Source organism: Bacillus rossius, chromosome 3 (genome assembly GCF_032445375.1).
Source record: "Bacillus rossius redtenbacheri isolate Brsri chromosome 3, Brsri_v3, whole genome shotgun sequence".
Taxonomy (NCBI): domain Eukaryota; kingdom Metazoa; phylum Arthropoda; class Insecta; order Phasmatodea; family Bacillidae; genus Bacillus; species Bacillus rossius.
The window spans coordinates 2353520-2367609 of NC_086332.1; the positions used below are offsets into that span (position 1 = coordinate 2353520).

The 14090-nt window shown below is 46.0% G+C and overlaps 1 protein-coding gene across 1 annotated transcript; it reads right to left on the reverse strand.

Moving 5' to 3' along the window:
• Nucleotides 1-1568: 1568 nt before the first annotated feature.
• Nucleotides 1569-8451, reverse strand: LOC134529998 (wnt inhibitory factor 1-like). Its single transcript, XM_063364524.1, has 4 exons — nucleotides 8426-8451; nucleotides 8102-8280; nucleotides 3846-4037; nucleotides 1569-1705 (listed from the first exon to the last, which is right to left on the reverse strand). The coding sequence occupies exons 1-4, from the start codon at nucleotides 8449-8451 to the stop codon at nucleotides 1569-1571; spliced, it is 534 nt and encodes a 177-aa protein (XP_063220594.1).
• Between the last annotated feature and the right edge of the window lie 5639 nt (nucleotides 8452-14090).

The window sequence follows — 14090 nt, forward strand, 5'->3', positions numbered from 1 at the left end:
AAAGACAAAAACACAATTCAAGCAAAAAATTGTTGTTGTGAACAGGATATAAACACCACATAATATTCCATAACAGGAATATGGTCAACAAACAAAGAAAAACAAGGGAAAATGGACTTTCTTTTTCTTTGTTTCTTGACCATATTCCTGTTATGGAATATTATGTGGTGTTTATATCCTGTTCACAACAGCAATTTTTTGCTTGAATTGTGTTTTGTCTTTTGGGTATTTTTTAGTTTTCTTCTACAGACATACATGTGCTTAGCAATGGCGTATGTCCAAAAGCTTACATCAAGTCTGGCGTTTGAGTTTCACTGGATGGTAGGGGCTGTCTCACAGACATCAGCAAAAACCACACAAAATATAGTTCCACCAAGATTCTCTGTGAAACAATGCGGGAGTGGACCGGACCCCGCGAGTAAGGTGATTGTCCCCTGAGATGTAGGAACTGTTGCCGGCTCTAGTCTCCGAGACATGATCCAACAGGTTTGCGGAAAGGGTGCAAGGATGCGAATACATAGCCTCTCCGCACCAAGTGGCAATCCTCTGCCTCCACGGGGGCACCGCTGCTGGGGGGTGAATGCGGTGACTATGCTGGGATGAGTAGCCCCGGCTTCTGGACATAGCTGGATCTCTAACTCCCCTCCTGTTGCGTATACGGCGTGTTCCGTATCCACGGCCGTGGGTGCCCCGGGACGGGAAGGGGCTTGCGCCTAAGAGCGCCGGGTTACCAAAGAAAAACTCGGAGTAAAACCATGTGGAATTATTAAAAAACAATGCTTCATGTTAATTTAACTAAATGTAACTGTGGCGTGAAGCTTGTATTCTGAGTGCCACAGACTGAAGTGATGTTATTTGTTAAAATTCGCTGTGGAATCGAACCTGTGCGCCAGGATTAATGTTGGTTGATTTAGTTTAATTTTTGTACGGGCGGCTGGACATGATTGTTTGTAAACAAGTGTACAGCTCCTGTTAAATCCACGACTACATTAAAATTATTTAACACACCCTGTCCCTCGTATCGCCCATTACAAAACAAAAAATACTTACGCAACAAAACCGAACCACGAAGTACAAATGACAATGGTCTCAGTGGGCATGGGAGGCTGGAGTCCTGCTTGAATGCCAGAAAGTTCGCGAGATTTCCCGGATAGTGTTCTTAAATGTATACCCGTGTGCCACTCACAGTTGCGGCAACGCTACACAGCGGTATGACAGTAAAATGACTTGCTCGCTACGTTGTTGTGCAGATGGCGACAGTGATCGCGGTAAGACGCGGGCGAGAAGCCTAACATGTACATCAAGCTCTGTCCCTGCCCGAACACGCCCGAATATGCACCTTCGGCCAACCTCGGGATTTGTTTTATTTTTGAGCAGGAAAATTGAATTCAAAAATATTAAAAGTGGTCGGTTAGGTTAGCTACATTAAAACACTATGGGCGGTTAGTTAGGTTAGTATAGCTACATTAAAAAAAGCAGAGAAATATAAATAGATATAAATGAACCCGAGGTTGGCCGAAGGTGAATATTCGGGCGTGTTCGGGCAGGGACAGAGCTTGATGGACATCTCAGGCTTCCCGACGCGGGCAGATGGCGACAGGGCACTCACAGGTCTGGCAGTAGGCGCCGCTGGTTCCCCTGGGGCAGCGGCACAGCTGCGGTCCCTCGCACTGGCCCCCGTGTCTGCAGGGCGGCTCACACACGGCTGCAACACACCGCCCCAGTCGCAGCGCGGTGGTGCACCCGGTAGACACCCGCCCTCTCGCTCTTCCTCACAGCAGGTGCAAAACAATCGAATACACAACATTTAAGGTAAGAACACGTTTTATAATCGTTCATTTGAATTTTCAACTTTCTCAATTATGTAATTTGGCCTATCTTTTATGTTAGAATAGTTCCGCATTAATCGTTAGTACTTGTATATTTTATTATTACATTATTTATAATCGAAAAATTTCAATGAGTGATATTAATATTTATTTTAAATAATAAACGTTACCCCGAGTAGTCATAAAAATAAAACTAGAATAAGAAGGAATTAGCTACTAAAGATCGCCAGGATTTCATGGCCATTGTCTGCATTTTCTTAGCTTCTGGGTGTAGGCCATGTCAGGTATTTATCTCGCGACGTTTCGGCAGTCACTGCAGCTACCATCTTCAGGTAGACTAAGTCAGGCCTGAATTAGTCTACCTGAAGATGGCAGCTGCAGTGACTGCCGAAACGTCGCGAGATAAATACCTGACACGACCTACACCCAGAAGCCAAGTAAATGTGATATTCACTAAAGGAGAATGTATATTTTTTGACGTGACAACGTCTAATAAATCGATGAACGCCGGTTGCACGCACGAAAAAGGGTCCCGTTACGCACATTGTCCCGTAACGCTGTGTCCCGTTACGCTTGCAGCAGTTCCCGCCTCCCGGGATAGCAGAGCGCTCCCTTCCCCTCCATCCTTTCCCCTTCTCCACCTTGCCCCAGCCTTCCCCTCCGCACTTCCCCTCCTTTCCCGAGGCTTCCCGTCTTCCCTTCTCCTCGTTTCTCGAACCTTCCCCTCCGCCGCCTTTCTCTATTGTTCTCGAAAGACTGTTCGCCTGTATATAAGGCCGCGAGTTTGCTTAGGCCGGCACTGTCTTCAGTCACTCTCGCTCGTAGGCAGTCCGCTGGGAGGAGGCCGCGCTACTTATGCTCATGGTTGATTAGTTATGTTAGAAGCTTCGCTCTAAATCCACTATGGATCTCTGCCTTGTAATTTCCGCGGGCATTAATGGTCTGTTTGCTCAAGTTTAACTTCTTTCTTACGAGCCTTCTGCTCTTGATAGAGTGGTCTAGATGGGTCTTGTACCTAATTTTGTTGGATGCTCCATTTACCACCGACCTTAATTTACATGGGTGTTTGCTTGATTATTTGTTTTGCGCATTGGGCTTCCTCCCTGTCGTAATATTTTTGTCTTTTAGCTGGGGTTCGCGATTCCCATTTAAATTTGCCATGAAAACTTATGTTGCGTGTAAACTTAATGCATAATTTAAAGCCTTAATATTTATACTTAATTGCTTGATAACGAATTTGCTCTGCGTGAGACTTTTATATGATTTTTGTCTGCCTGCTAAGGTCTTTTAAATGTACATTAATTAAGAGAATTTTCCTTATGCGCAGTACTTAAATACGTGTTACGTCAGGCGCATATTTCATTGCGCAAATTGTTCATGATGCTCTCTTTTCAAGCATCTGTTTATTACTCATGTTTGTAAAAACCATAACGATTAATGGGTGTTGTTTGCACATTTGTTATATCTATTTGTACCTTAATACATTATCATTTTTGTTTAATGAATAAAATATATTTTTTTCTACTTTCATTTTTTTTCTAATATAACAACATTTTTACAACTGCTGTTGTATCATACTGGAATGGTACACCATTGGTTCCCACTTAACCTGTTGAAGTTACATCGATCTCCCACTTCCACCTAGCTTCACGCTCATTGTACGCTTGCGCCGATCTATCTCTCTTCCACTCGACTGTTTATAAAGTGATGTGAAAAGTTAATGTGGTTTTCATTGCTTATTACAACAACAATTTCGGCAATAAAGGTTAATTATTCTTGCATTTTAAAAATCTGATTACTAGTATAAACTCAAGTATTTATTCTTTTATTATAAAAATAAAAATGATTCAATTTTATTAATAAAAGTATGCAATCATTTCATCAATGTTTTGTTATGACGTTGTCACGTTAAACTATCGTCCGTAAACCGACTTCACAGACAACCAATTGTGTTTGGTAATACAGTGAATAGCAAGTGAAATGTGGGTGTGAAGGAGGAATAGCAGGAGGACTCACGCGCGCTGCAGTCGGGGCCGGCCCAGCCCGAGGGACACGAGCAGAGTCCGGGCCCGGCGCAGCGGCCGCCGTGCTGGCAGGGCATAGCGCACCTGGAGGCCTCACAGCGCCGCCCCTCGTGGCCGCCCCCGCACGCGCACAGCCCGGGGGCCACGCACGAGCCGCCGTGCAGGCAGCCGCCCCCGCACGCCGCTGCAACAACCCCCACTGCTCCTCGGCTCCCTGGCGCAGCCCGGCGGTTACAGCGCGCAGACAACCCTTCATTCCACCACTTCCACCACTTGTGACGACATGGCGACCAACGTGTGATGTCTTGGCCACCAACTGGAATGTCTTCTCTATGTGAGGTAAATTTATATAGTTACAGATTTTGGTCCATGATGCGTGTTGTTTGCTACACAAAGAAGAAGGGTCCATGGCCTCAATAGTACCACATTAAATTGTATTTCTTAAAATGTTAATAACGACAATATACATAAATGGCTTACCCAAGTGCGACATTTATATTATGTTTTATACAAAATGTGACACCCTCTCCTGAATGCAGTATAGTGGTAGTCTCTGCCAGGTGGCGCTGCACTGGCAGGGCCCAGCAGTTAGCGGCAGTGGGTCGCCGGGGTCGGTGAGGCATCACGCGCTCAGGGGCTGGTTCGCTACTTGCTGCTACTGGTGGACACACCAGTGGACACAGATGTGAAACAGCGCCTGTAGGTGTGTGGGAAAATGCCACAGTTACCAGTCGCTGCTCGCTCTCCTCTGCTGGGAAGACAAGTCTGGTCTACTCGGCTCTTCTTGTGACTGCAGGGCTTTGATTTTATAAAGAGTCTCAGAAGATGTGAAACAAACTTCCGTTCAAGGTAAAACCCCGCATGCTGCCGAAACCTGTCCTGGCAATCCATGCATGCATGAAGTGGTCCGTAGATTTGTTAGCAATACTCCACAGCTGCTTCCCTGTGGCGCAGAACGAGCACAGAAGAGCGAGTTGTTTGGACTTGGAATATTGGTATTTGGGTTTTTGAACTTCGTCAATTCTTACCCGAGTGTCTTTAATGGAGAAACATTTTTCTAGCTTGCTGTATGCCTCTTTCTCTGTATATGCACGAACATACATACACACAAATATGTTTTTGGGAATTACTAGGAACGTACATAATGTGAGACAGGAAATGGTAAAACAAGGACCATAAGCTCGGAAAGCAAGCCTTCGATAAGCGCGCTCCTAGGCGCCTCTCCATTGGCTGAGAGCACGGCTCAGATGTCCAGGCTGCTAACAGCACGTGTGTCCCACCTTCACAACACATGCTCCAAGCGCTGACAGGCGGTACTGCACGCACTCCACGGGCATCACCCAGGCCACCGCTGTGCTCTGTAGTTCCACAATGGTCTCACCGGCGCCACGCAGACGTGACCTCACTGGCAGAAGTCTAGCATCCAGTGTGTAGAAAGCCATTTTCTCGCCATGAACTCTGCTACAACACTCGGCTTAGAGTACCTAGCAATGTTTCACAGAACATCACCCAGCTAGCCCCCTTCATGGGTCTCAGAGCCGCTTTACCTTCGTGGATACCACGCACTCACGTTTCACGTACATGCAAGGTGTAGATACTTGTGGTGGCGCCTGCCGCTTCTGGAGACGGCCACCCGCGCAGCCGTCGTGTGTGCAGGGCTCCTGGACGTAAGCGACAAGGCGAATGCCGCGTGATCGTAGCACAGCATACGAGAATATTTATTTCGATCTTTGCTCGGGATATGTGAGATACCATAGAATATCTATATCTTATTTTTAAAGTATATAGTGGCACATAGTCTAATCTTTTGTTCGACAAAAAGAATATGACGTGGAGTAAGCGGCAGATTTAATTTAACCAACACACAAAGTTTGAAAATAAAAACGCAAAAAAAAAAAAAAAAAAAAGCGAAAGACAATGAATTCAAAATAGAAAATTGTGTTAGTTTAGGATTTCACATTTTAAGTTCGTAAACATTAAATGTTTGACTTATAGAAGAAAACTTTTGTGTAAAGTATAAATTACATTAACGCGAGAAGAAATTATTAGAATTGTAGGAATAATGTACAGCCTGACAGTTGTAAACGAAAGAGAACCTTTGATGTTAGACAAGAAAATATATTTTCAAAACCCTCATTCCGAAATTTTCTTTGCAACATACACTGTTCTAAATATATATTTTTAAATTTTAATTACGTTATACAGTTGTGTATAATACTTTTGTGCTCTATGACGTAAATATGGCAACAGAGCTCATCGAAACATGGTCAGCTTTAATGGCAGAAATCGGGCTTTGGAAAGAGATGTTAAGAGATGATCTTGTGTTATAGTCGGCGTCATGACAAAAATTTTCACATTTTAATCTTATAATAGTATTTTTTAATGTATGAATTACTTTGTTCATATCTGTAATATGGCCAATAAATTATTACATTTTCTTGGTGTTCCTTGCACATGGAAGAGACAAGGCCTACATGATACAATATGAACAGAGGAGGTATTTTAGTGTTAATTTATTAAATACTGGGACTACTTTTTTTCAGGAATAAACACTATTATTTATAATTTCTTACCATCTTTAAATCACACTTATTATTATTTTAATTGTATTTATAGTAAATAAATAACAAGGACGCATAATAATCCACGCAGAAATTACAGTAAATATACAAATAGACAAATAAGTATTAATAATACTTGCCAGGGGTTAGCACTCGGAAGCAGCCACAACTAGCGAGTGATGTGAAGGAGTGACCGCCAATCAGAAGCCACGATGGCTCGCGCAGCGCTCTTCGCTAACTCCAAGTCAAACACACGGCGGCCAGATCTAAGCGCGCAACGATCAAGTTCACAAACGCAGTATTTTTAGGATTACAAAAAGTCAGGAAAGGAGATATAAAAAATATGCGGGAATAAATTTGTCGTGAATATTTTTTTATGAAAAAGAAAATGTTAAGTTATTTCACTGGTTCGATTATAATTCTTATTTGTAAGTTTATGAAATATTTAATAATCTACTTAAACGTACTGATTAACTGTCAAAACATAAAATGGACAGATCAGAGGAGAGACATTTTTAAAGTTTAAGTGCGATTATGACATTAGTAAGTAAATTTAGGTAATGAAATTCACTGTCACTGAAAAAGACTGTGTATTATAAGAATTTAATACTATTTTTAGTACATTTTCGAATAACGCATGACTCATTATCGTAGCCGCCGAAAATACCTCTTAACGTAGAATCAGCCACATGCTATGGGACTCGCACTTACAAGTCGAGCTTTACTGTACGTGGCAGGCCAAGTCTTTAAGAACAGTTTATAACACTTGGAACACACGAACTAACAAATAACTAGGAGATTAAAAAAAAGGTAGATCCTATAATGTACACTGTTGTTGTGAAATAAATGTTCATATTGTTTATGTCAGTTTCTTTATGATGTAGCATTTATGTGATATTAAAAGTTCTTTTCTCATTACAGACATACAAATAATTATACTGTAAAAATGTTAACCACAAGTAAGTTCAAAAAAATTAATATCAACATTCAGAAATTAAATTGAGCTAGGAACTGCATTAATAATGGACTAGTATTTTATTCATCGTCACGATCAATTCATCCAGGATAATGTTGAATTAGTTCCTTAAAAATATAGAGCTATCTCACCAATATTCTTGTCTTGCGTTGTATTTTCTCCCCTTGATGAACTCACTTTTTAAATCATGTGTACAATATGTGCAGACCACGAGAACTTGCATAAATTGCAAACCTGTGCATCTATCTGCCAGTTCTGTATTGATTCACATTTAATGAAACTGCTATGCAGCACAACAACTATGTATGCACAAAAGAAGTGTCAGATCCCGGAGATGCTAGCTGAAGTTCTCTCAAAGTCAGCAGCAGTTTGTGTGGCAGGTAGTTCGTCCTAGATCTGAGCAAATAGAAATTGAGAAGTAGAACCAATTAATTTGAAAAAATGTAACTGCACCATTTCAATTTGAAAATTTTGTTAGATTAAATAGTTTAAAAAATGAAATGTTTTATAAACTGTTTCACAAATTTCGCTGATGTCGCAGTGATATTCACAAATTAAAACTCGGCTTCATTCTTAAAAGTTGGTATTTGCTTTTACATGTAATAAGGTTCTTCCAAGAACAATGATCACAGATGTTACTCTACATGAGGTGAGAACACTATGATGTCACTACACACCAGTGACCAGAGCATGCAGGCAGCTGGCACTCACGGAGCTCGCAGCGCGGGCCAGAGTACTGCGGCGGACAGAGGCAGATGCCAGGATGCTCGCAGGTCCCGCCATGCAGACAGCTAGGCTCGCAGGACACTCGCTCGCAGCGGTGGCCCGAGTAGCCGGCAGGACACTGGCAGGACCCACCCTCGGTGCGACAGGACCCGCCATGCAGACAGCTGCACCGCCGCCGGCCTGTGTACCATGCTCTGCTACCAGTCTGCCTCTGGCCTGTGTAACATGCTCTGCTAGCTGCCTGCCTCTGGCTTGTGGACCACGCTCTGCCACCTGACCACCTCCAGGCTGTGGACCACTCTCCGCTACCAGTCTGCAGCCAGCCTGTGTACCATGGTCTGCTACCTGACCACATCCAGCCAGTGGAACACGCTCTGCTACCAGTCTGCTGCTGGCCTGTGTACCACGCTCTACTACCTGACCACATCCAGCCAGTGGAACACGCTCTGCTACCAGTCTGCTGCTGGCCTGTGTACCATGCTCTATTACCTGACCACATCCAGCCAGTGGAACACGCTCTGCTACCAGTCTGCTGCCAGCCTGTGGACCACGCTCTGCCACCTGACCACCTCCAGGCTGTGGACCACTCTCCGCTACCAGTCTGCAGCCAGCCTGTGTACCATGGTCTGCTACCTGACCACATCCAGCCAGTGGAACACGCTCTGCTACCAGTCTGCTGCTGGCCTGTGTACCACGCTCTACTACCTGACCACATCCAGCCAGTGGAACACGCTCTGCTACCAGTCTGCTGCTGGCCTGTGTACCACGCTCTATTACCTGACCAAATCCAGCCAGTGGAACACGCTCTGCTACCAGTCTGCTGCCAGCCTGTGGACCACGCTCTGCCACCTGACCACCTCCAGGCTGTGGACCACTCTCCGCTACCAGTCTGCAGCCAGCCTGTGTACCATGGTCTGCTACCTGACCACATCCAGCCAGTGGAACACGCTCTGATACCAGTCTGCTGCTGGCCTGTGTACCATGGTCTGCTACCTGACCACATCCAGCCAGTGAAACACGCTCTGCTACCAGTCTGCTGCTGGCCTGTGTACCACGCTCTATTACCTGACCACATCCAGCCAGTGGAACACGCTCTGCTACCAGTCTGCTGCCAGCCTGTGGACCACGCTCTGCCACCTGACCACCTCCAGGCCGTGGACCACTCTCCGCTACCAGTCTGCTGCTGGCCTGTGTACCACGCTCTATTACCTGACCACATCCAGCCAGTGGAACACGCTCTGCTACCAGTTTGCTGCCAGCCTGTGGACCACGCTCTGCCACCTGACCACCTCCAGGCTGTGGACCACTCTCCGCTACCAGTCTGCAGCCAGCCTGTGTACCATGGTCTGCTACCTGACCACATCCAGCCAGTGGAACACGCTCTGCTACCAGTCTGCTGCTGGCCTATGTACCACGCTCTACTACCTGACCACATCCAGCCAGTGGAACACACTCTGCTACCAGTCTGCTGCTGGCCTGTATACCACGCTCTATTACCTGACCACATCCAGCCAGTGGAACACGCTCTGCTACCAGTCTGCTGCCAGCCTGTGGACCACGCTCTGCCACCTGACCACCTCCAGGCTGTGGACCACTCTCCGCTACCAGTCTGCAGCCAGCCTGTGTACCATGGTCTGCTACCTGACCACATCCAGCCAGTGGAACACGCTCTGCTACCAGTCTGCTGCTCGCCTGTGTACCACGCTCTACTACCTGACCACATCCAGCCAGTGGAACACGCTCTGCTACCAGTCTGCTGCTGGCCTGTGTACCACGCTCTACTACCTGACCACATCCAGCCAGTGGAACACGCTCTGCTACCAGTCTGCTGCTGGCCTGTGTACCACGCTCTACTACCTGACCACATCCAGCCAGTGGAACACGCTCTGCTACCAGTCTGCTGCTGGCCTGTGTACCACGCTCTATTACCTGACCCCATCCAGCCAGTGGAACACGCTCTGCTACCAGTCTGCTGCCAGCCTGTGGACCACGCTCTGCCACCTGACCACCTCCAGGCTGTGGACCACTCTCCGCTACCAGTCTGCAGCCAGCCTGTGTACCATGGTCTGCTACCTGACCACATCCAGCCAGTGGAACACGCTCTGCTACCAGTCTGCTGCTGGCCTGTGTACCACGCTCTACTACCTGACCACATCCAGCCAGTGGAACACGCTCTGCTACCAGTCTGCTGCTGGCCTGTGTACCACGCTCTACTACCTGACCACATCCAGCCAGTGGAACACGCTCTGCTACCAGTCTGCTGCTGGCCTGTGTACCACGCTCTATTACCTGACCACATCCAGCCAGTGGAACACGCTCTGCTACCAGTCTGCTGCCGGACTGTGTACCATGCTCTATTACTTGACTACATCCAGCCAGTGGAACACGCTCTGCTACCAGTCTGCTGCTGGCATGTGTACCACACTCTACTACCTGACCACATCCAGCCAGTGGAACACGCTCTGCTACCAGTCTGCTGCCGGCCTGTGTACCATTCTCTACTACCTGACCACATCCAGCCAGTGGAACACGCTCTGCTACCAGTCTGCTGCCGGCCTGTGTACCATGCTCTACTACCTGACCACATCCAGCCAGTGAAACACGCTCTGCTACCAGTCTGCTGCTGGACTGTGTATACCACGCTCTACTCACAAATAAACATCTCATCAACAAAAAACTTTAATTTTTCTGAATGGATGAAAACGACGTGTACTTAAATTAACCTTGGTGGAGCGTTCATTAAAGCGAGAGAATGCTGAGCTAGTACCAGGGACTGGCTGGTTGTCTCCCTCACGGAAGACCTGGTGTATGGTGTATGGTGTATGGCAGCGCCACTGCAGGACGCTGACGCAGTGTCTGTGTCTGGACGAGGACCCAGCACAGACCTGCCCTAGCCGCACAGGAGGAGGAACCCGCGCGATGTAGCTCCAACCAGGAGACACTCGCGAGCCGCTCGAGGCAGGGTCGGCATGGATGACATCTGAGGAGCCGACGCACAGCCCGAAGCAAGTATGAGGTGGGGTCAGACATTCAGGGTCTGACGGGAGTACTTGAGAAAACCCGCTAGCCCAAAGCAAGGTCCGCCACGTAGTGACTTTTAACTTTGTGCTAATACAAGCAAAGATGTTTGTCCAATTTATTTAATTCTTAATGAGAGTAGTCGATGAGAAAATCTTGTATCCTTTGTCCTGAATAGTGAAAACCGGCCAGAGTAACAAGAGAGAAAAGGGGCTGGCAGAGTAAGTATGCTGAAACTAAGTGCAACTCAAAAAATTATTAATTGAAAATAATGGCTTTATAATTCACACACTGTGATGAGATTATAATATTTAAAAACGCCGAGCTTCGATAATCTTAACACCTCTCGTACAAGCCGGCTCAGCCTACAGGAGTCTGTGAACAAAATAACTAGCATAAATAATAGTCTTAAATTACGAGCACATTGGCCTTAATACACCGGGGGGTGGGTGGCTATCACAGTTGAAGTCGGTTTGCACGGGCTACGCAGCTATGACCTCGTGATGCGAGGACGATGTGCGGCCACGCCAGGCCGGCGCGGATGTCTCCTAGTCTGGACTCGCCGAGTGGACAGCCAGCAGTCCTCCAGTTGTCCGTCTCGCGGGCTCGCGCTGCCGCTTCGAGGCACGCCTCAGTTAGTGGCAGCCAAGGCTCTCCTCAACATCGACGACTCGTTCAGACGAGACTGCACGCAGTTTATCAGCGTACGACTGCAGCAGTAGGGCGTCGTAATAAACACAAGTCCAGAAGTCATTAACAGACTAAGTCCTTATTTAATGGTGTTGTAAGCATGTGTACACCGACACACTGTCAAAGTCCACATCAAAGGTTGGCTGCTCGTCTCTCACTCAGGGCTCACCGTGGCGGCGACTGGCAGACCTCCACATGGGGTGTATACACTCCCAGAGCCTCAGCCGGTAACGATGGCAGATCTAGAGGCACTGCGGACCCGAGTCTAGCCGAAGCTGCCCGAGCGGCTCCGACCTTCGGAGCGCTGCGTGCGGGAGGCGTCTTCACTGCGCAGGCGCAGAGACACGCTCCGTGTACGCGGACATGGTCTGCGTGACAATCTCTTCATTCACCCCAATGATGGGTTTTAGCTGGTGGAACCCCGCACAGGAAGAATATATTTGTGTGAGAATGAATGGTTCTTTAAACCCTAGAATGGAATAAAGGTTTTATTTTTCATTCAAGTTCATCAAAGAATTTTTTTAATAATCATTGCATAAAAGTTGCTTACAGCATAATTTATGTAAGTGTATTCATGGTTTTCTTCAGGAATGTTGAAAGGCTTTCATAAATCAATGTCACAGAATTCGTAAGAGCAATTAGACTAACACAATTGCAAAGTTCCACTTTGTTTTCGTTCACGGCAGCGTCACATAAAATGTCTTGGGATGATTAATTCTGCGACTAACGGTTTTCTCAACAGCTGCGATCCCCGCAGCGCAAAAACACGATCTTCCGTTCCGAGATTCAGTTGGCGGAAGAACTTGGCCAATATTGCCGCGCGGAATCAATTACTAGTCGCCGAAGAGGCCAGGACTGTGGGTAAGGCGCAAGGGGGGGGGGGAGGAGGGGCGGGGTAAACTTCCAGCACCACCTGGCGTCTGGTCTGGGAACTATGCCCCGCGCATGCGCAAGAACGAGGCAAAGAGGAAGGACGGAAGGAGGTAAGGGAGACTGGGATAATGAGAAGGCAACGAGGAAGAGGAAGGATGGCGCAGTAATTGTCTCCCGGGTCAAGTAATTTAATAGGGGTTGGTCATTAGAAGAAACACTACAGTGTCCCCAACATCCAGACAATGAAATACTCTGCTAGCCTCCCCCTTCCCCCGCCCCAACGCCAGGCACTAGAGGTAGTGGCAATATCGCTCGAGGGGTTGCGCATTAGCGACGTAATATCTCCTATTGCCACGAAGCTCTGCGGAAACACATCCTCTGTCTCATCAATACAGACATGTACATACAAAAACAAGAGATAGAACTTAGCTCCCCTTCTCAAACACCAATTTTCCAAATGAATTCAAAATGTTGATTAGATTTGCTGCGAATGTAGATATTGTTAATAACTTCCGAACTCACGATACATTTCAAAGGCATAAATTCATCTAAAATCTAAATGCTTGAGGAATATAAAGCTCTATTAAAGTATCTGAGAAGATTGTAAATGGACGGCAACCTTCCACTTACATTTATTTTTATTTGGTTACATGTGAGCGCTAGTTAGGTCATTTTGATGCCCTTAATTGAGTTAAATGTCATTCTTATGTACTCTGTGTTTAAATGTTAGTATCGTTTGGCGCAAGATATATGTCCACAACAAAAATGTCTAAAGTACAGAACAAAGATTAAACTAAAAATTGCCACACGTAAACTTTTCAGTGCTTAGTTTTCATCAAGTTAAAATTTTTATTTGCTTGCTTTATTAATCATTTTTTAATAAAAAATACTTGCCTTGCTAGTATTGACTGAAAGATCCATATGGCATATAGAATATCACATGCCAGTTGATTTATCACGACCACAGCAAAAATTATGCAAGCAGTAGATATTTATTGGTTTTTGTGGTGGAATGTAGATGCACTATAAAATATCAGACAAAAATTTATGGTTACAGTGACGTACCTAAAACAATTATGGGTAGTCTGTATTTTGTACTACAGCCACCAGGGGTTTGTTTCGCGAATTTCCATCTCGGTGAACGGGAATATTGTATATGAAATAAATTAAAAAAAACAACTGAAAGTGGCCTTGAAGACCGTAAGAATTATTTGTTATGCGTTTGTTGCGGACTAAATCTACTAGCCTTTCTTGCTTCACGGGTCTCTTTCTTGAGTTTGGTGGCTGACGAAAAACATTGCGACACCAAACAAAGACAAACTGGCCCATCATTCACAACCACTGGCTCAGCTGACTCCATATCAACCTCAGAATCACCAGAGAGCACATCCAC

Bases quoted from the DNA above. Each gene is read 5' to 3' on its own strand.
- LOC134529998 (XM_063364524.1), bottom strand. From the start codon at position 8,451: ATGGTACACAGGCTGGCTGCAGACTG. The intron at 8,281-8,425 runs GTAGCGGAGAGT...GCGGCGGTGCAG, and splicing joins CACAGGCTGGCTGCAGACTG to CTGTCTGCATGGCGGGTCCT. The intron at 4,038-8,101 runs GTGAGTGCCAGC...GGGTTGTTGCAG, and splicing joins TGGCCCGCGCTGCGAGCTCC to CGGCGTGCGGGGGCGGCTGC.